Source organism: Labeo rohita, chromosome 7, assembly GCF_022985175.1.
Source record: "Labeo rohita strain BAU-BD-2019 chromosome 7, IGBB_LRoh.1.0, whole genome shotgun sequence".
In the NCBI taxonomy this organism is placed as follows: domain Eukaryota; kingdom Metazoa; phylum Chordata; class Actinopteri; order Cypriniformes; family Cyprinidae; genus Labeo; species Labeo rohita.
The window spans coordinates 35,075,653-35,098,233 of record NC_066875.1 but is presented as its reverse complement, the minus strand read 5'-3'; the positions used below and the strand labels follow the sequence as shown (position 1 = coordinate 35,098,233).

The 22,581-nt window shown below is 37.3% G+C and overlaps 2 protein-coding genes across 3 annotated transcripts; both read right to left on the bottom strand.

Moving 5' to 3' along the window:
* Window positions 1–7,670: 7,670 nt before the first annotated feature.
* Window positions 7,671–10,528, bottom strand: zgc:92664 (uncharacterized protein LOC436695 homolog). 2 transcript variants are annotated; one of them, XM_051113576.1, is made up of 5 exons: window positions 10,295–10,528; window positions 9,999–10,093; window positions 8,983–9,203; window positions 8,757–8,861; window positions 7,671–8,405 (listed from the first exon to the last, which is right to left on the bottom strand). In XM_051113576.1, the coding sequence occupies exons 1-5, from the start codon at window positions 10,313–10,315 to the stop codon at window positions 8,338–8,340; spliced, it is 510 nt and encodes a 169-aa protein (XP_050969533.1). In that variant the 5' UTR covers window positions 10,316–10,528; the 3' UTR covers window positions 7,671–8,337. The 2 variants fall into 2 exon arrangements, with proteins under 2 accessions (XP_050969533.1, XP_050969534.1); XM_051113577.1 differs by having other exon boundaries at window positions 7,671–8,402.
* A 511-nt stretch (window positions 10,529–11,039) lies between these two features.
* Window positions 11,040–21,833, bottom strand: ache (acetylcholinesterase). Its single transcript, XM_051115118.1, has 5 exons — window positions 21,488–21,833; window positions 16,378–17,855; window positions 14,923–15,115; window positions 14,653–14,834; window positions 11,040–13,770 (listed from the first exon to the last, which is right to left on the bottom strand). The coding sequence occupies exons 2-5, from the start codon at window positions 17,786–17,788 to the stop codon at window positions 13,649–13,651; spliced, it is 1,908 nt and encodes a 635-aa protein (XP_050971075.1). The 5' UTR covers window positions 17,789–17,855; window positions 21,488–21,833; the 3' UTR covers window positions 11,040–13,648.
* Between the last annotated feature and the right edge of the window lie 748 nt (window positions 21,834–22,581).

The window sequence follows — 22,581 nt, the reverse complement described above, 5'->3', positions numbered from 1 at the left end:
ACCGACTGTACGATGCCAGCTCAGAAAACACACAGATGAAACAACAGGGGGCGACATTGCGGCCATCTAGGATTTTAGTTAGGAAATTTAAAAGAAAACCTTCCCGACCTGCACCGCGGCTAAGGCACGACCTGACGGTTATTAAAAATTATCAAAAAAATAATTATAAATTATTGAAACAAACAATTCAGCAATGGATGACTAGAATAGCTTATGTTAACTAATGTGCAATAAATCCGTTTGCGAAAAAAAATATTTTTCACTGAGGAAAATTTATATTTATTTTTTTATCTGTCCCGTGTCATCACAGTGGTAGAGCTGCTGCAGTAGAACATTGGCGCCATTTTCAAACTTCAGAGCCTCAGTGACTGGAACTCTTGTAACAGCTACATTATTCCTCATTATGATTTTTTTTTCCTTTTCAAATTCTTTCCTCAAGACTCTTCATTACTTTGACTATTATTTTTGCTTACAAATATTGGGAACTGGAAGAGGATTTTCATAAAACGTAAGTACTCCTTTATTTATATAATTGTAATAAGGTTTTTGTAAGCGACTTATTTTTTCACAAGCTTCGTTAAATTGTGTCCCCTTTATCATTTATTATTTACTGACTGCTAGTTTTATTTTTTTAAACAGTAACACAGATATGTAGCTGTAAATACGAAAGTAATGCTAAATTCACAAAATATGTATGTTTAATAGAACTACGATGCGTTGGTAACTTTATATTTGTTGTTTAGGGTAAGCTGTTTCAGCACTTTTCTTTTGTGTTTTAATTATTCAAATAAAAAAGTAAAAACAAACAAACATACTTCCTTACTATAGTTAAGCAGACTACCTCCAAAACGTGTTGGAACCCGCGGGATAACGTTCAAACAACTTATTACAACTTAAGCGATGCTTTGAATATATTGACAGCATAAAGCAAACCGAATAAAGTAGTCTTCTAGTCTTTGTCATATGTTAGCTTTTAAAGACAATGATTTCTCGGTCCCTCTAATGTTCTGAACCACTCCCCTCTGTTGCTGTCCCCTCACCCACAAGCAAGCTTCAAGCACCACAGTCCCCTCTTTTAATTCGCTCCATATAATAATGGATTTGGACTTTAGATATATTCCCAGCGGTTTCTTCAGTTGAAAGAGTGCAGACAGGAATGAAAATATATTGTCTGACATCGAAATGACAGTTAAAGTTGTTCATTCTATCTTATTCGAAAATCAGAACGTTGGTTCGTCAAATGGCATGTTTAGGTGACGGTGTGACGAAACTAAGAAGTCTGGAAAAAAATAACGACATTTTTTCGAATGTAGTTGAAAACGCGCTTTGAGGTGACATATTCAAAACCACGAGAGAATTGTTTGGCGACGGATCAAAAGTCCACGTTTCGAAATATGCAATTTTCAAAACTATTTATTACCTGCCCTACAATATAAATTAAAAGAAATTCTCAATACCCGACTAATTGTCTGTTTCGAAACGTACGTCCATCTTATATCGATTCAGATGACTGCGTGTAAATAGTTCTGCTTTTATCGCGTTTCTCGTAGTTATGCAAGACAATAATTATTATGCCAGCCAATTAATATTCCAGTTTGTAATATCACAATCCATTGCTTTGCTATTTTTATGTATCTAGTATATATATATATATATATATATGAATCCAGTTACAATTAATGTCAAACCAATTAATCTGCAAATAAACACAGATATTCGATTATAGAATGATGTTTGGCTTGGATGCTGTTTTAAAAGTTGCCTCAAAGTGTTACAGTTATTACTAAAAGTAATGTTATGGCCTTTACAATGACCCTGTAACCTCGTGATAAGGTACACGTTGCTTTTTTCGTAGCTTTGACATGGATTTTGCTCTTTAGTTAATGTATTAATTCCAGTAGTTTCCTTGTTGCCTATTCGTTTTTTTTTTTCCTGGGCTCACAAGAATTTCTTTATGAACAATCTGAACATTTGCAGTAAAAGATTTGGCAAGTGATACTTGTTTTGACTCTTTCTAGAATATCTAAAAGTATGTAGTGTGCAAGTACTGCATTGGCATCGACTGAGCGTTTTTTGAACAAATGAATAAATGGCATAGTGTGAGGATGAGGTCTTGGGTATGCCATGAAAGCTCTGCACCTGTTCCTAGATGTCATATTTAACAATATTCCTTGATTTTGCTACACATCTGCTGAAAGTAATATAAGGGAGAGGCTGGGCATGGCATGGGATGGTCCGTTCAGAACTGAAAAAAGAAAAAGAAAATGTTTTAAATAAGTAGTTTTTTGGGGAGAAAAAACCCTGCTCATTAACTGACACATGATTTACATAATTTTATATGATTATTTGATAAAGACTGTTGTAGTTATTTGTAGTACTGTGAATTGTCAGTTTTTTACTCATTGTTAATTCAAGCCTTTTTATTTGCAGATGTGAGAAAAAAAAAAAAAAAAAAAAAAAGAAAAAAATCTTTAGTGCTGGGCTTTTACGTTTTTAGTTGGGGTATTTTTAGTCTTCCTGTTTTGGTGTGTGGTTCCTGAAGCTTAGTGCTTTTGTTTTTGGTTGTACGAGATGATACTGGTAGGATTAAAAGGTAAAAGACAAGGGACTGTATACTTTTGGTACAGAAATGATCTTCACAAAAAGTAGAGTTATAAATTTGCTCTTCTAGTTGACTCTTTAAGAATTTTATGAAGAGAGTGATTTTTTAAAAGATGTGTTTTCTTGCATTAGCTGTGTGTTAATAGTAAATTATTTTAAAGCTAATCTGGTTTTCAGCTTGGTTGTTTTTGCATTAGCCTGTAAAGGACATTTTGTGTAATGTAAAGTTGTGTTTTAATTGAACTTTCCGTGACAATATATTCATCTGAAAATGTATTGATTGCCGGACATGAATTTCTCTTTTAATTCAGCTTTTTTGACTTGAATTATCACAGAGGTCTTTGTCTTGTCTGGCTGTGTGTGTGTGTGTGTGTGTGTGTGTGTGTGTATGTGTGTGGTTTGTGTGTACTGTTGGACCATGGTTGTGCTACTCAGTAAAACTATCTGTAGAACCAGATCAACATATTCTCCACTCTTTGTAGCCAGCCTTGTACTACACAGAAAACCCACAGAGACCCCGCATAAAATCCGGCCACATTGAGAGCCTAAAGAGCATCAAAGTGTACAAAGTTTGCTTTGTTTGAGCACCCCAAAACACTTGACATCTGTTTTTGCCGTTCCTCCTTTGTTTTTTCACAATGGATAATGAACTAACGGCGAGAATATAAAGTCACGTTTTTTCTTTCTTTTTGGACAATGCGTTTGGACTCGAAACACCCCCTGTGCGGTCGGTGGAGTTTGGAGCTTGCGGTGACAGCTCGGCCGCAGTTTAACGCAAAAACGCACCGCGAGCGCATAACACTTTTCCTAGTTTCATATCCCTCTTTCTGTGCGTCTTTGCAGCCGAGCCTTCTCCCTCTTTTGTTCCCCCCCCTCCCTCCCTTTCTCTCCGTTGGCTGTGTGAATGCTTTGGCAAGGCTACAAGAAATCAAGCAAGCGAGAGCTGCTAGCACTGACGCGCCCCAGACACTAAGCCCCAGAAATTAATTTTTTCCTCCGAAACGGTAGCGCCGACGGTCCTCAAACTTCACACTCTTCTAAGGGGACCCCAGGGCGATGGCCTGATTTTTTTTGGGATTTTTCCTGTCCCCCGAAAATGTTCATTTTAATTGTAGAAACTGATGCCCCGGGAAAAAGGCTACAACCCCTGCTTTTTATGCCTACCAAGTTCCTCAGGCAGCCTCACTAGCTACAGCTAAGCAGAGGCTGCACACTGCACTGGACTGCTGGTCTGAAGGTGAATAGGGAGAGAAAGGGGTTTAAGGGCTGAAAATAGGTGCTGGTGGACAAAAGGTTTAGGCACTTATTTGACTCTTGGAACCCCACCCCCCAATCTGGAATGGGAGCCCCAAGCTCAGACGAATGGGTGTATTTTTGACCTGAAATTAAGACTTGGGATTCCCATTGATAAGTGCATGTGTGGGTTTGTTTTCCTTTTTAATTCTGTTTCTACAATTTTTTTGAAAGCAGCCAAACTGTTTGGAGTGTAGATTTAGCTGTAGATTTGCGCAGAATTAAAATATTTGAGGTGGGCGAGCTACTTTGTGACTTTAATCGAGTTTTCTGAAAGAATGAAAAAGTCTTTTTCAAGTACTTTGCTTGGCTTTTTTGAATACAAAAACAACTTCATTGAATTAAGTTGGGGAATTACAATTTTTTTTTTTTTTTTTTTTAATTTTTTTTTTTTTCCTACCCAGGTGCAGGAGACAGACTACACTGGAAGAGGGGAGTCCGGCGGGTTACTTTGGGAATACCAGGCACCTTTTCCTCTCCCCTGTTGCCTAACATGCTGGAGAACGGGGATCGAGGGTAAGTGAAATCTTTCCTGTGTCCGTTTCAGAGCTTAACCAAAACGGCCCCTGGTTTGAATGGGCGAGCAAAGTTAGGCCAGGGTGTGTATGTGTCTATGTAAGTGTGTGAGCTTCTCTTTTAGGTCTCCCTCTCCCACCCATTTGCTGTCTATCCTTTTCTCATTTTCTCTCTCTCCCTCTCTTTTGCTAACACCCCCCACCCCCCTTTCTCTCCCTCTCTCGATGAACGACGGGCAGAAGTAGACAGAAGCAAATGCCTTCTGCAACTGTGCTGACGTGATCATTTGACTCAGACCTTAAATAGGCTGCCCTTTATGAGATGGAAGTGTGTTTGTCAGGCTTGATTTGAACTAAAAGCATTAAATGTGAAATATTTCATGGCATACGTTTGTGAAAAACGTTGGCCTTTTGTCTAGCACAATTTTAGTCACACCTCAGCCTGCATTTTGCTGCTGATAAACTTCCTCTTTTTTTACTATCAACTTAAGCTTCATAGTGAGCTCAAATATCTTTAAGCAAAAATTAAAGATTATGTTTTGGTGCGTTGCAACAGTCAGAATGAATTATTTTGCAAATAAACCTTGATTTTCTGCTGACATTAGGACTTCTTCACACAACACAGGGTGTGGTGTACTTAAAAGAAAAATTTCAACTTCTTCAAAAATACTTGGTGTTTCTTTTTCTCTACCACAACAGTTGATATTATAAATATCAAATACTTTTTTAGTCCTTTCAACTTTTGTCAGTTGCTAGTTTTAAGCAAATTAAAAATAAAATTTGTTTTTCAGTGAAACAATCATTATTGTGGTTTTCCTGCTTAATGAATGCCACATTTATGTTAGTCTAGTGTTGTTGGTGTAAGCTTCAATTTTCTAAAAAAAAAAAAACACGGAAATTTTTACAAGCAAAATAACAACAAAAAAGAGGAAAAACAGTCAAATATAGTGATGGGCCAAGATCTTTCTGCCATTTACCTTTTACACACTACAACAAATGATCTGTCATATGCCCTCATCGCTTCAAACTGCACTGGCTTTTCACAGATAAATAATACAATTGTACATCTTGAAGCTAATCTTGATCTGGTGGTCACACTTTTTAAAATCAGATGTTCTTTTTGTTTTTCTTAACTATTATCCATTCTCTTATCAATCCATAATTAAAACCTACTATGTTCTTAAATATACTGCAGATCTGTAAGTTATTCTTTTTGTCATTTCTTGTTTTTTCTTATTGTATACTTTGCTGAATATTTGTCTTTAATATAAGTTGTGGAAATTATTCTTTATGAATTGTACAAGCATTCTTTTCTATCTGTCCTCTTATTTGTTTTCACATTTGGACACATTTTACTCCTAATCCCTGGAATCCTTTTAGTTAATGTAACGTTTTTTTTGGCAACAATGACTTCACTGGATAATTAAAATATGCATTGTTATTATACTGTATATGTAATGCTAATAGATACTTTTTAACTTTTATTATAGTGAGACTTAATCTTGCTGCACAATATTAAGCCTGAGAGGTTTAAAAATTAGAGATCTAGTTTTTTTGGATTGGGGGGGGGGAGGAGTAAAAATAAATAATAATTTTATATTTTTTATTTTTCCCTCACAGTAAATTATTCCCATAGTAATAAAACCATTTTGACAGGCGCCAGGTTTTTTCTTTCTCCTCATCTCCCCCCTTTGTTATATCCTCCATTTTGTCTTCATCCTCAACATCCATTTTAGGACAGTGTGTGCACAATAACTCACTTATTAAGTCTCATAGGGCAATATTAAAATGGCATGAAAAGATGTGGGTCCTCAAAATTGTCTGTGCTAGAGAAATAGCAGTAATGCTGTCACTCTTTGCTGTCAAACAACTGTCATTACATTTTTCAGAAAGTAGAGAAGAGATTTGTTCACACTGCATTCTCATCAAATTTTGATCTTCCATTATTTATTTATTTTTGATAACTTTGATAAGACATATATATACTACACGTAATCCAACAATTAATTTTGTCCCTAATCTTATCCTAGTGAGGGCCAGTGGAGTCTGTCGTCATCTTTTTATTTAGCCCAGAGTGCCCTGTAGCAGCACATCATGGTTTGTAAGTTCTAAGGGCAAATTCCAAATCATGATGTGCTGTCACTGGGAGCCTGGGAGTTTCTCCATTAACATGACAGCATTAAACACCTGGTGTTCTGCTTATGTCATAAATCACAGTGTAATAAATGCATCAGAGGTAAGCTTTTTTTTTTTTTTTTGAAATAACAAGTAGTGTGAGATTCTGTCTGGATTGTTTTGTATCATATTTAGAATTGGGTTAAAAATGTCTTTCAGATTTATGAATAAAAATGTGAACAAGCAGAAGTTTTTTTTTTCCCCAACTCAAATGATATTTTTGCAAATGACCAGACACAATAAATGATTCATGACTGAATCACCAGGTGTGGCTTAGGTGGCCTCATCAGCGAGTTATTCCCAGACAGCTGGGAATGTACATCCTGTATTTGTTCGTCTATATTTTAGGAGATCTGCATTGCTTTTTAGTGTGATAGTGTGACCATTCGAGCTGTTGAATTAATCTGCATATATTTTGTATGTTCCTTTCGTCCTCTCTCCTCCCTTGGACCACTTGATGTCTCAGTGTGCCTGACAGTAGCAGCACATCAATATTGGCAGCTGCCCTCTCCCTGGGTTGCCAGTATGGTTTGTGCTGCTCCCGTCAGACAGACACACTCAGCGACTCTCCAGTATTTGGAGCAGTATGGAAACCACCTGTCCAGAAACTAAATGTTGTATGTGTTTTACCTCGACAGTCTCAAAAATAAAATGAAACCCCTTCTTCTTGTTCAGTCTTGCCTGTAAATGCCTAAGAGAAAAGCTTAACATTAAAAATAACAAACAAAACCTTATTTGAGTGAAATTATTTTATTTACAATACACAAAATGCCAGTTCCCAGAAGTCAGACTGTCATCTCCACCATTCTGTTTTTAAAAATGCCATTCAGATCTGATTTTACTCCACGGCTTGTTAATCTCATTAGATCATCAGTCACACACTTCGTGAGGTTATTATAACCAATGAGCAAGAACACAGATATAGGCAGAAAGTGTCATTGTGCTGTGAGATCAGCTGGACTGTATTGTACACCAACTCTTTTCAAATACAAAATCTGTGATTTAATGCTAAATTAGCTGTTCCTAATGTTAAAACATTGGTAGGGCTAAGACTATATAACCAATTTGTTAACAGTCCAATTATGCAAAAGTTATTGGACTATGCACACAGACTGTTTCAGATCAGATCGATATCCCCACAAGACTAGAATTTTATAAAAACGCATTATTGATCAAAACAACTAAAACAAACACTAAACAACTTACTTAAGCTGCATTCATGTAGTGGAAGATGCCACATTGCTCTAAAAGCTTTCCAGAAAAATCTGACTGAAGATCATCTTGAGTTAAACCGAAGTCTAAAAATAGTATTGTTTTTAATTTGTGTAAAAATTGAATATTAAAAAAAAAAGAATAAGTAAATAAAGTAAATAGACCAAAGAATTACAAAATGTCTAAGAAGAAAAAAAACTCAAGGTTTATGGCCAACTTCACCCCAAAAAACAAGTAATGGTCATAATGCTTTATTGACAATGTTTAAAAAAAAAACAAATCTACACAATAATGACTTTACAGTAACTTATTTTAGAAATTACACATTTTCCCAGAACAGAAACATGTATTAAGCAATATTTGCTAGCATCTTTCAAAACTCTGTCCTACATTGATAAAATATGCCTAGCTTCACTACTGACTTAGAAATGAGTCTTTTCCTGGGAAAAAATGAGAACTTTCTCCAGATTAAAAAAAAATATGCAAGTTTCTCGAAGTGACATGGTTAGTTCCTTTTCCTGATCGTGTGTTGCAGAAGATTTCACCGGGATAACAATGGCAAGTCACTGGAATTCATGATGAGACTGGAGTCGAGATTTAGACTATCTGCTGGAAAAAAAAAAAAACAGATATTATTTTCCTCTTAAGAACTCAGAACAAGGAAATAACAGACCTGAGGGCTAAGACTATATAACCAATTTGTTAACAGCCCAATTATGCAAAAGTTATTGGACTATGCACACAGACTGTTTCAGATCAGATCGATATCCCCACTAGGCTAGAATTTTATAAAAATGCATTATTGATCAAAACAACTAAAGCCAACACTAAACAACTTGCTTAAGCTGCATTCATGTAGTGGAAGAAGCCACACTGGTCTAAAAGCTTTCCAGACACACCTGAGAACAGGTCATTTTATTCAGAATTTTAGAGAAAAAAACTTGAGAAGCTGTTCCTTACCTTGATCAAAATTAAGCTTTTTAGATGTGGAACTATCACCCAACCCTTCAATATCTACCAGATCGCTGTTGGCATCAGAGTCATTCAGTGCACTGAGAGTGACATCTGAGGAAAAATTACATGAATGCAGCCGTTAAATTTCACACTTCAAAATGCTGAAATTAAATGAGTTGAAGTAATCGTTTGTTTTTGCAAGTGTAAAATAAATGCATTTAGAAATGCTGACCTGCTGTCTTTGATGACTTAATGCTAGATGGACCTGTGGTTGGCCGCTGTAAACCCGTAGTCACCACAACCTGAGATGTTGGCACAGCGATGACTTTAGGTGGGGCTGGGGGAGCCATAGAAACCGGCACCTTTTTGGTACTCTTCTTTGGTGAATCAGTGGATAAAGGAGCTCCACCATCTTCGTAAATCTTCCTCTTGACTGTTGTTTTCATTTGTGTCCTAATGTTTAAGAAACGTCTAATTAGATGCTGACAAGCAACACAATGAATAATGACTTTTTATGCCCTACATGAATTAAAAACACATAACCTTTTTGGCTTTTCTTGAATTTACACCAGGACTAGCTATCAAAAAACCACCATTCCTTGATTTAAAATATTGTAACTGCATTAAAAAGCATTAAAGTTGACATTTCACCTGTACTCGAAGAAGACACCATTACTGAAATTTACAGACTCCAACACACATTAGTGTTAAAATGATTATGTGAGACATTGTGTTTTTTTGTTTGTTTGTTTTAGTAGGTATAATCTTGTGTATATCCTTTGCCTTTAAACAGCAATAGAAGTTAAAAAACCCATAAAATCGTTGTAAACAATACTTTATCTTGTGCATGACATCCTGAAGCAAGTACAAATCCAAGGGGGATAATGTTAAAAAAAGAGAAAAGATTACATCAAAATGTCTTAATAATTTGCTTATTTATTCTTAATGCATTGGACTTAACATATTATATTACAGGCCAAAGCAGACAAGTAACCTTTAAGGGATTCATTACGAAATTTAAGAAAAAGGCAAAATATATTTAAATTCATTCTTGTACATATTTCCATGTAATGACCAAATGCTTTACAAAAAGGGGGCCTGGACAAAATATATACCTTACAAAACTAACAAAGTGTATACATGTGTAATACACACTTTAGATTTGTAAGAAAATGTAATTACATCATACCAAAAGCCTGATGCAGTGTGTATATGAAAGGACATGACGGTAAATAGACAGTGTCTCACCCTGCTGGACTAATATCTGCCACTGGATGCAGCTGCATGGTTAGCTCTCCCAATTTTGTGAATGCAGCTCCAGCTGCAGAAAAGATCTCACCAACCTAAATAAGTAAAACAAGCAATAAATACTGTATCGAGTGAATATGTTTTGAAGCTGGTATTAGGTTGACAGTTAGCATGCTAGCCAATAGCTTTAACAAAACATGAAAACACGTCCACTACGAAAGCAATTAGCATGGATGTATACTATTAAGGTAAACATTTAATCTTGCTTTGGGTACCATACTTATCAACACGTTTACCTTGGTAGAGGCTGAAGTCATTGTTTTGATTTACAACTGAGTAATAAGGACTGCGCTTTACAAATGTTAGGAGACAGCTAGCTGACTTGTGTACCAATGATTGACTGAAAACGACCGCGATCTTTATTCTTCAACTATTTACATTATGAAAATAATAATAAAAGCATTCTTAACTAAACGGGTAGCATAAGTGCGCCATAAAGATGACACCGTGATTCAATGGTGCTTATTGGTCTAAATTACAGCCGTCGGTCGTTATTGGTCAACACCAAAATAATACTCGGTACAATCAAAGATGCGTAGAAACTGCGCAGTTCATTCGGTATTTTTCCCCCACATGCTTTGCTCAGGAATTCTGTTTTTTTCTCCACATACATAGTTTTTATATATTTTTTTCCCTCCCCAAATCATTTCAACGTATGATGGTTGAAGCGATACGTTTCCTGTTGTTTTTTTAACCCGCTTTGTTCGTGTTTGTGATCACTGAGAGGAGAACGCTTTTTAAAAGAAATAAAATATAACGACCAATTACGTTTTTTATTATTGTTATTCTTTTGTATCATTAATTTGATTTTAAAAAATACATACAAACAACTAAAAGTACATTGAAATGAAGTGTCTGCTTATATTGCGCAATGTATAATTTTTATATTGGCGCATGCTGCCCTCTGGTGCACAAACCCGTCAGCTAGAATTCATGTTCAGATGTTTTGAATGAGAAAAGAACCACACAACCAAGCAGCGATCCTTTAATTAAGTCAATAACTGTTTATTGAGTTTGCGTTGGAAAGCTTCTGATATGGTGCCCAGAGAAGGCGGATATGACAAATAACACCATGCGGAGGATTTGCACGATGCTGTCACCATACATGTTTGGCACTAATTTGACACAGCGGGCAATATCTGGAGCAAATTATCAATAATAAGAAGAATAAAAAAAGAACAACAACAAGACAACAATAACAGTGACTGCTATTATTATATGTATGTTGTCAAAGTGCAACAAATGCAGAACATAATATGCTTCTTCAGCCATGTGCAATGTTCTACATATATTTGGGGTAGAATCATGTGGATTTGCAATATAATATAGTTATTATTTTATCTTTGTGGTCAAAATTAAGAGGCAGGAATCCTCAATGGCAACTAATTTGCTTACCTAAATGTCTGCAATTAGGAAACCTATAAAGTTGATGCAGAGTTTACAAACAACATTAAAAACTGAAGAAAAATATCTGTAGGATAGCATATGGCACTCTATATTGCTTTGAAGATACAGTTGATTTATAGACAGTTATAATATCCATGATCAGTGCTCTCAATTCATGACCACTGTGTTTATCAGTCAAGTCAGTGACATTACATGAGCATCAATGCATTCGAATAAATATTCAATTTTAAGTGTATTTTGTTATTGCTAACATCACTATCTATATCTGGGCTATTATAAGGTTTTCATAGCCATAAATGCGTAATAATATTAACAGACATCAGCACTAATATGGTCAGAGAGGATAACAGTCAATTTTTAAAGTACATAATACAGAGGTCATGTCTAGGGCATGCACAAGTTGATTTCATGGAGTGGAAGGAAAAGCAGCTGTCATTCAGACCCATAAACAAACACGCATAATCATACCGTACCCGCGTGACATTTGTCTAGCTAGTACGATATATTATGTCCACTTAAATGGCATTGTTTAAAGCTATTTCCAGTCATATTTAGAGCCGACCAATCGTTAGTGAGTTACTGAGTCAGATCCTTTCCACAGTGTTAACAAAAGGCTAGATGAACAGTTCTAGACACAGGCTGACAGGAAGGTAATGAGACAGGCATAGACTAGCATTCACAAATTGAGCATGTTCATAGCAAACATGAATTTGCGCATTGAGACAGTGTGTATGACAGAATGATACATTCACGCAGTAAAATACAAAATAATGTTTGATCCAGATTCACAGGCAAAATGCAAATATATGTATTCCACACTCTTAATTAATAAATACACAAAAATAAAACATTTGCTCTGTTGTTAAGCTAACTAAAACACTCCACATGAGTTCTTTTAATGCAATCATGCAAATAATTTACTTAAAAAAAAAGACATCAAATAGTACAATAAATATAGAACATGATAGGAGTGGCTTTTATAACCCTGTATTCTTGTTTGTCCTCACAGCTTCCCTTTGCCTGTGTTTTCCTTCATCATCCTCCCACTGCATCAAAAGGGTGAAGGTAGGGCTGGAGTTAAGATGGCTGACACAGCGGGCTGTCATTTCAAATGAGCACTAAGTAAATTACTCTCCCTCCATTATCGTAATGAGAAGCCTTTCCCATCGAGAGAGGGAGACAGCAAGGGGAAAAAAAATGATATTGACCCTTTGGCACACAGACAACATTAGTCTCACTCACCAAGCTCTCTCTTTCTCCGTCTAAGATAAAACACTCAAACATACAATGCCCGTAGGTGAATTCACTAGCGGTGTTTCACATATAAACGCGTATATTGACCTATGTAGTTGGTATATGGTAAACACAGACTTTCTTTCTCATACGTACACACAAGTAGAGTCATGCTGTGGGCGCTAGAATGCATGCAATGTAAGTAGCAATTGAAATAAAAAATAGGTTTTAAGTATTAGTACATTAACACACACACACACACAGACTTGCCCACACAGAAACAACTCAGTACAGTTAGACAACATACATGAAGTTAAATGGCTCCTGATTCCTGCATGAAGTATTAGTATATTGAGTTGGACCACAGTTGGAAAGCAGAGACAGCAGACAAGTTCACACGATAAACTAGCACGTGAAATACTGAGTAGATGTGGTAGATACAGAGAGAAATGTACTGTGAAGCAGCCTTTATAAATTTAAGCCTATAAGAAAACAGGATAAAAACAAAACGAACAAAAAAATAATAAAAAAGTGGGATCCTGAGGACCAGTGTAAATGAGGGTTTCTAGGTTCTGGTGGAACAGACATGCACGCTCACTGTTTAGAGGTAATATAACTATAACATCTTTTTTCCATCTGATACATACATTTGATGACCGTAGCACTTGATAATCTCTAATAGCAGCTTGAATTCACCTCCTCTCCTTATGTACTGGAAGATACCACTTATTATATATATATATATTGTCACATAACTGGTTGATAAGAATAATATCCTGCACAGGGAGAAACAAAAGTGCAACAGTCACAAATTCATTCTCATACCTGCTCTGAGATAGCTATCAACGAAAAAGCTTTGGCAACCGTTCCGAAAAGAGACTATTAAGGGTTATGGTCATCAGATTTGTCTTTCTTTGATCTACACTTTCTTACGTTCACGTCAGATTTATCTAGAGATCTGTGCAGCGCTCCTGCTTGCTGTAATGGTCAAACTGGCTCTTCCAGTGCATCATGTAGGAGCTCCAGCGATGAAACTCCACTTTCCACTGCCGCTCAACATCGTCAATGTTGTCTGGGAAAGAAATATGACAATAAATATAAGGAAAACGGCAGCATGAGTTTTAAGAATGTCAGAACATGGAAACATTTCTATACAGAGAGCTGTAAAAATTAAGTAATCCATTGAACTACTCGGCAGTACCACATCCCTATAAAGTTCCCACCCATTTAACAAAGCAGCTGCCAACAGCCCCCACAGGAGAATTTATAATTTATGATTTTAAGCCACTATAGAAAGGCCTGCACAACCCTCCCTCCCCCCGCCTAAAAGAGCAAGTGTTTAATTGCTTCATATTCTGGTTCACTTCCAGTGTAATAGTTGGCAAAGGATATTTGTTTAGACTCAGAGCACAAAAGATACATTTGCACAGACAAGGCATTTCCTTGAGAAATAGCAAATGGTTTATATTATAGCTAAAACTGTATGTTCTTTGAACCTCTTTTGCCCTCAGAAGGAAACCAGATATCAGATAATAATAATAATAATAATAATAATAATACAAACAAAAAACTCCAAATATATTCCTGAAAACAAAAAAATCTACACACATTCTCACTTTTAATTTTTGAAAAACATACTTGGCTACGGTTTATTCAAGACTTCAGAACTGCTGAAATAAAGAAATGAGAGATAGAGGAAAATTAAGTAGATAAACAGAACCTAACACATTTTTGTAAGATGATTTAATCTTACTTCTGTTATGTCCACTCCCTCTCCTAAACAACCATAAATTCCACTGACCTGTCCATAAAACACAAGCCTGCAGTTTCTCACCTTCAAACTAAATTCTACAAAAATGACCTGCAGTTCCTCTGTAGTTCCACTGTGTCTGTGTTAATAAATATAAGAAAATCTACTTGCATGACAGTGGGATACACCAGTTGGGTTCATTACCTGTTATGTTAAGTAGGCGAGGCAGGAAGCGGTTCCACAGAGCACAAACCTGCGTTCTTAGACCCTTGTGCACCTTCAGTGGCTCTGTGTTCAAGCCCACGTGCTTTTGGTCAGTAGCTGTATATTGAGGCCACCGCTTTCGACTGCTGTCCATGTTGCCATCAACGTTAATGTTGGGATTACTTCATGTAGACAGAAAAAGGAAAGATATAGAGTTAAAATGACGACAAATCTTTCTTGGGCAGCTGATGCCTTTGCTATTTCTCTTACCCGGTACGAGCGAAATTGGCCCAGTATCTCATCATTCGTCGACTGAGTTTCTCTTCTTCTGCTGTGTAATTGAGTCGTTTCTCTAATGGCAGGCCAAACACAAACTCAATCTCATAACCATGGATTACTCCCATCCACTCAGGCCAGGCCAAGTTTGAGGCTCGATGGTCAAACAGGTAAAGGTACACAGCACCTAAGGACAAAGAGCGGCAGTACAGATTGAGAAAATTAGGCCTTGAAATATTTTACATTACAGATACTCTCAGTAAATTTGTGCTTCGCTCCCTCTTCTTCATCCTAGTGCTCTTGGACTTCATACTGACACCTGTTGGCAAGATTATTAATGGTTGCCGCTTCACACCGAAGAGTTTTACACTATGTTTATTCTTTACTAGCGCTGTCACTAATGTTTACTTTGGTAATCGGACGATTATTCTGACGATTAATCGAGTACTCAGATTTTATAATTTTTTTATTTTTTAAAAAAATATTTAGTTCAAATAAAGTATCAAAAGCAAGTAATCATATGGTTGTACTGAACAAAACTGATAAAATACGTAATGTATAATCAATTGTTTTTACACTTTAGCGCAATCTAATCATTGTTTGATATTGAACAAAAAAACATTTAATTTAAATGTCCACATAATCTTTAATATTACGACAGAAATGCTACAGCTGCTGTAATTTCTAGAATACATGGACATCAAAATGTGTAAACGCAGAGTGAGAGTTTAAACCTTTATTTTGAAATTGCAATGAACAGTTAGCATGAAGAAAGATATTGATGTATTCTCCTGTGTTTGCATAGGTTTATAAATGATTTACAAATTTGATGAAAACTCACAACAATATGCAGAGATGGAGTTTGAGATGCTCCACACATGTAAATTATAACAGCTCATGTGGAGCAGCACTGACTATAAACGGAGCCACTCTGGCATGCATGCATCTAACCTACATGCATATATATAATAGAATTGTAGCATTTGTGAATTCACAATAGCATTATGCTTTGTGATTTTTAATTGGGTCTAATATACCATGCAGCCTTGGAAAATGGTCTAATAATGGGTTTCACTGATTCTCATCCGTGGAATGCTCATCCTTACGAAAATTAATCATGGTTTTATTATAGTAAAACTCTATTTTTTTGGCGAATTGACGACTATTTGTATACCCACAGTTTTACTACAAATACCATGATTGAACTATGGTTAGTATAGCAAAACCTTGGCTAATTTGTAGTTACCGTGGTTTAACTATAGAAACCATGTTTTTTTTTTTGGTTTTATTTGTTGTAAAATCATGGTTAATTTTTGTAAGGGCACTTCCAGTATTTGGCCGGTTACTTGACAAAACTCTGGCAATCAAGGATTTTTTTTTCAAGTTGAGTACTCAAATTGAATCAAGGAATTGTGACAGCCCTATTCTTTACTATCATAATGAACTTACCATGGGTGTTGCCACTGTTGTAGCTTGTTGGTCCTGAGTTTCCCCAGCCTAGTGTCCCAGGAGCCGCAGCTCCTGGTTGTGAATTGAGGCTAGTGTGCTGAGCGTACGACCTTGCAAAGTGCTGCAGAGGACAGATGACATTTTGATCACCTACAATATCGTCCATTGCATCTCGATTCTTCTGGGGATTGTTCTCATCCATCCAGTCAGTGTACTGAAGGATAACTGCCTCCAAACCAATCTCGTTAGCATGAGGAACACCCATCTTCACACCTTCAAGGAAGTCTTCTCGAGATATCAAGCTATCATTGTCTTTACTGAATCCCGGTGCACCGTATAGCAAGAAGTAAGATCCCTCATCCTGATTTACACCCAACATGATCTGAGTGTATTTGAAGTTACCCGAGTTAATCATGGCTTCTGGAGTGTCAGGAAGGAAAACGCCATCTATGACAGGCACGAAGGAAAAGCGGAACAGGCTGCTATAGGGGAGGACTTGCCACTCCTGATCAATTAGTTCCTGTGGATGTTTGTTCCTCAAGCAGTCAACCAGTTCAGTGTCATTACCCTCGCTGCAGCCGACAAGTTTGCCCAACAAGGTGGCCCTCCGACGGGCCTCGTCAAAGCTAACGGTAGCCCAGGGGGTATTAGGAACACCGCTCTGCATTATGGCGCGGGTGAAGAACGGGCGGCTGTCTGGTGACAGAACGTGCATGCCAACCGATGCTCCCCCAGCACTTTCTCCAAAAATGGTGACCTGTTTAGGATTACCACCAAAGAAGTGGATGTTTTCTTGGACCCACTGGAGGGCCAATCTCTGGTCAAGGAGACCCACATTTCCTGGTGCTTCTGATGAGCCGTTGAGGGCTAGGAATCCAAAAGCTCCGACACGATAGTTCATAGACACAACCACTACCTTTTCGGAGTAAGCCAAGTACCGTCCATCGTAGACATCAAGAGAGGAGGAGCCACTGTAGAAGCCACCACCATATATCCAGACCATTACTGTGAGGTTCTGTGGCCTAGGGGTAGGAGGTACCCACACATTAAGGTAAAGGCAGTCCTCGCTCATCATTTTGTTGGGGTTCCACATCTCGATACCTGGAAAGCCTGGGTAAGAGGTGTCTACAAACTGATAGCAGGCATTTGGGTAGTCCCTAGCATCGAAGATACCATTCCAAGGTTTTTTGGGCTCTGCTTTCTTGAAACGTCTCTTCCCAATAGGAGGTTCAGCGTATGGGATGCCCAAGAAAGCAATCACATGACTCCGGTCTGGAACAGGCAAGCGTACACCCTGCACATGGCCCAACCTTGTTGCTACTACTAGATCGGAATCGCTCTGTGCAAGACAGCAGTGGAAGAGGAACATGAGGAGCACAGCAGGCAGAAGGAAAATATCTGAGGTCTTCATGGTGACTTTATTTTGGTGGCTGGGAAACTACTGCAATCTCACTGTTCTGAGCCAAGCTCAGTATGACCTGTAAATGAAAGACAAAAGATGAAAAACTAAGGCAACAACGGATGATAATTAAAAAGTAACTGCATGCTCAGAACGAAGTGTGACTGCAAGAACGTTGACACGGATTTTCAGGCCAAACAGGATATGACAGTGTGACCAACCAAGAAAGAGACTGATGCATACAGAAACTCACTAATTCTCACTTTCCAAGACTCACAAACACACCTGTGAGGTGGATGTTTATGTTTTACATGTTGCCTGGTTGCTATGCTGACTGGATTAGTTCAGGGGGCACCGTTAGGGATAGGAGCGCATGAATTTGACTGCAGCTGTGTGAGTGTCTGTTTAAACAAGGCTATTTCTGTTCCCCTGCCTCCTTGCCTGTGTGGGGTTCTATTTTTGAGGGTGTCACTTTTACCAGCCCATCTGCCTCTCAGTCCATCCAACCCTTTATCTACTATGTATATGCTACACAAAGCATCACTTAAGTGATCTCGGCAATCCAACCTTTAGAGACAGTTTGCCCAAAAATGACAATTCTGTCATCATTCGTATTACAAAAGAAGATATTTTGAAAAAAAGCTTTCTTTTTGTCCATACAATGACCTTCGTCGTATAAATAGTAGTTCATAAATATTGTATTTTTTGTTCTGAAGAATGAAATACAGCCTCTCAAAGGTACCATCCATGAATTATTAAGATATCTTAATAAGGAATTGGTGCCAAATGCATTAAACCAGACTGCTCATTGCATAATCTATTGGCGGTTTCAGAGAAACCGATCTTAAAATAACAAGCAAGATTATATTGGACTCAATAGTGAAAAGAGGCTTGTGGGACTGCAATGCAATTTATCAGTCACGGCGTCTCAATGGATTTATTAATATCTTAAAAGACAGCTGCATGCCGGAAATGGGGGGCAAGGGTAGCTATAAGTGGGGATCGGGCATAGGCAGAGGGGGAGAGAGGCTGGCCAGACTCAAATTAGATCCTGGAATCCATGTATGAAGTTCACTGGGGGGTTTGCTTTCAGCTTGGGATTACACGTTGTTGTGCACACCATCATGTCATTAAACACACCGCTTTCTCTCTCTGTCTAACTTTCCACAATGCTTTCCTGTGAGGTTGGATGACAGCCTGTCTTTTTCGATTTAATGGGAAACTTTAATGCTAAATCATAAAGCACATATTTGTCCCTTTCTCATTCTTTGCATTTGTCAGAATCACTGCCAGCAAACCTTAATCTATCTCAGGTTGAACTCTGTTGCCATGGAAATTAAAAGTCTGCACTACCCATTGCATCCTCTGTTACTTGATTTAGCCATTTTTTCCATCTCTAAGACTGTTGCTTACTTTTTGTGTGTAATGAAGGCGAGAATAAATCCTTTAAAATCCTTAATCTCCATTTGCAATGCAATTAAGTAAATGTTTAATTTTGTAATGACCACAAGCAGGCCCACCAATTGCAGAAAGCCTAGAACAGAATAAACATGATTACTTTAAATGTCTAAATTAGTCAGAATTTCCATCTACCAACGATTTTGACGGAATTAATACTACCAGCAACCTAAATGACGTTCTATTCATGCTGTCATTTCTTGGTACCCACAGCGTGACATGACCAACAGGCCCAAACGTTTCAAAACTGACAGTTTGATGAGCGCCACTGAGATCGATGGAATTTTCCGTTTCGTGGTCCGTCCGTCTAATATTTCATGAGAGAGTGCTCTGTACCGAACACGTGCCAACACATACACACTTGCACTCAAGCTGTCCAGAAGCCAACTGTAGAGACGCTATTATTACAATTACAACCACAATATTTTAAGCTTTCAAACAATCCCCCAGTTGATGAGGTAGTGTGCACGCTGCAATAGAATGTTAACGTTAATTGCCTTCTCTGAGGCAGTTGTATGACTATAATTAACTTTTCCCAGTGGAGCACAGCTTCTGAAGTCTAAAAGCTTATCATAACTGCATCAACATCTGAGTTCTCTCTGAAGTCTCTACGTAATTGTGAGACCAAGTGGGTCATTCTTGTTATGCAGTATATTTTGAGCTCTCTGAATTAAAATCAATATGCCTGTGTTGTAATGCAAGCATATCAGACAGACTTTTAGAAATATGCTCTGATCAAGTTTAAGAAAACCCTTAGTAATGTACTCCTACACTTATTAGTAAGGGTTTTCTTAAGTTAAGGGGCACTTCCATTTTGATTTAAATGTAGCTTAAGTATTTACACAATGGAGAGAAAATTAACAGGGGGTACAGTTAAGCCATTTCTCAGTGATAGGCTTCATTTTGATGCTTTTTAGGAAAATGTGACAATAGTTCATCAATGTCACTGCCTGGAGGATGATGTCATCTCAACTTGGCTTTTGATAGTTCAAGGGAAACAACAAAAGAAAAAGGACAAAAATTAAAAACACTGCCAAGAAAACAATGTTTTGTTAGAAATAATTTAATTAGAAAAAGGAATATTTTAATAAACTGGCAGTGTAAAAGATAAAAAGTGTAACACCAGTGCAAAAAGAGATTAAATTCTGTTCACATGATTGTGATACTGGGTTAAAAGAAAACTAAGGTTTTGCATCTTTACTAATCGGGAGTGTAATATTTTATTACATATATTAGGAGATATGACGGAGACATGGCAGTATACATCATGGCAGAAACGACCCAGTGCGTTTAAAATAAGTGTAAACAAAACACAAATACCCGTGTAAATACAAATACAACGAACCAGTTCAGCTGGTTTAGACGTGAAAGCTATAAGAGGGAAATCCAACAACATTTCTATACTTCAAATCACCTTTGCTTTGCGCTGAACATAAATAAACCGATATCACGGACGCATGTAATTTAAGCGTTACGACCAGCAGGATTTAAAGCGTATGAGCGGCCGACTGACGCTCTAATGAAGTCGTAGAAAACCAAAGGAGACAGGAGGGAAGGTTACAAGTAGACAGGTGCTGAAGGTAAACAAGACTTAATTTTAGGGAACCAGGGCCTCCGAGTGCGCTTGCGCCGGTGTATTTCTCCAGCACGTCTAATTACATCTATTCTTTAGCGCCATAAATATGACCATTAAAGGCACAAGCATCGAACACTCACAATGTTATTCGTTTTTTCCTGCATGTGCATATATATATTTACTCACAATGTATATCATTTTAGCATTTGAGGTGTTTCTAACATCGGTGTTTAGCGGAGTATAAAATAGAAAATGAAGCCGTGATTCATATTATTATGCAACAATAATCGGGTTGGCCTGTAAAATGACATAAAACTGCAATAATCAAAGCCGTTAATGTTTACTTTATACTTAATTTAAAACGATACATACGCCTCAGTATTCATGGCTGTATAACAACAACATTATATATATATATATATATATATATAAACATAATGTAATAAATATAGTCAGCTACCTTCATCATCGGTTGTATTTGCAACATGAAACGAAATGTAAAATGTCCCGAGTAGATGCGCTCCCACGCTGACGCCAAATTCACGCATTCTGATCGCATCATCTGCTGTATATGTTATTATTTCTACACAGTGTTGCCTGTTGTACCAGTCAGCTGAAGAACATATGAAGTGCCCGAGTAAACCCTCACAGAAGCCGCAAAGATGCCTAAATTGTACCTGGCGATTCCAGTTCCCAAGCCGGCTTTGCTTCAGCGCCTCTCCCCCGGGCTCTTCCCCTCCTCTGCCTGTCCTTGAATGAAGAAAGCCAGAATTGTTGCCGTGCCGTAGGGCGATAAGCAAAAAGCAGGACAACTGGGCTGGGGGTAGCGGGAAGGGAGTGAATTATAGTCTCGCCTGTCTGATTTTAACGCTGGATCAAGCCTCTGACGAAACTAGAAGAAGAGTCGTACTGCACTGCTGTGACGGTAGGGGGAGACTCCTTATAATAAGCATAATCGACTAGGGGAAAAAAAACCAAACAAACAAACTGTAGAGTTCTCGCGAGACGACGAACCACTGTTGTCAGTTCTCAACCACCCAGTTCTGAAGTGCCTATGTAGGGTGCGTCGTTTGTACAATCGTCAGCATTAAGTGCACTTGTCAGGTCTACTGTTTCTTGTTTTGTACCGCATTTTAAATGAACGCACAGTGTGCAATGCAAAACACCTGATGTATTTTTGATATTTAATATTAGACCCCTCCCCCAAAATCCCCATCACAACTAAAAAAAATATTTTTAAATACACTTCAGGTTATGAGTACAACGATAAGTTTCTGTTTCAACAGGGCTGAATTTTCTCTTTCTCTCACTGTATATATGGGCCATTCTACAGTATTGGTGCAAACTGCTGTCCCACAACCAAAAAAAAAAAAAAAAAAAAAAAAAAAAAAAACAGATCTAAAAAGCATTTAAGCATTCAAACCTTAGATGTTTACTAATATCCTTCTATTATCTATTAAAACCCACAATAGTATTTAAAATATCAGTAAGCTTAATATATAAAAAATCATCATTTACTGGGTACTTTCAAACGGGAGGTGGCTGTCCTGAACCCTAACCCCTAAATTTCAACTTATGAAAATAATATTAAAATAAATGATTCTTTTAAAAAAAAAAGTGAGGTTCAAAAAATATTTATATTTTCTTTTAAATTATGAAACTTTATGTAAAAAAAAGTTTTTTTTTTTTTTTCACTACCAAAACAGTGTATGTTTTAATCTGACTGACTGATTTTAATTACACCCCTAAATTTATGATCAGGAAATATTCC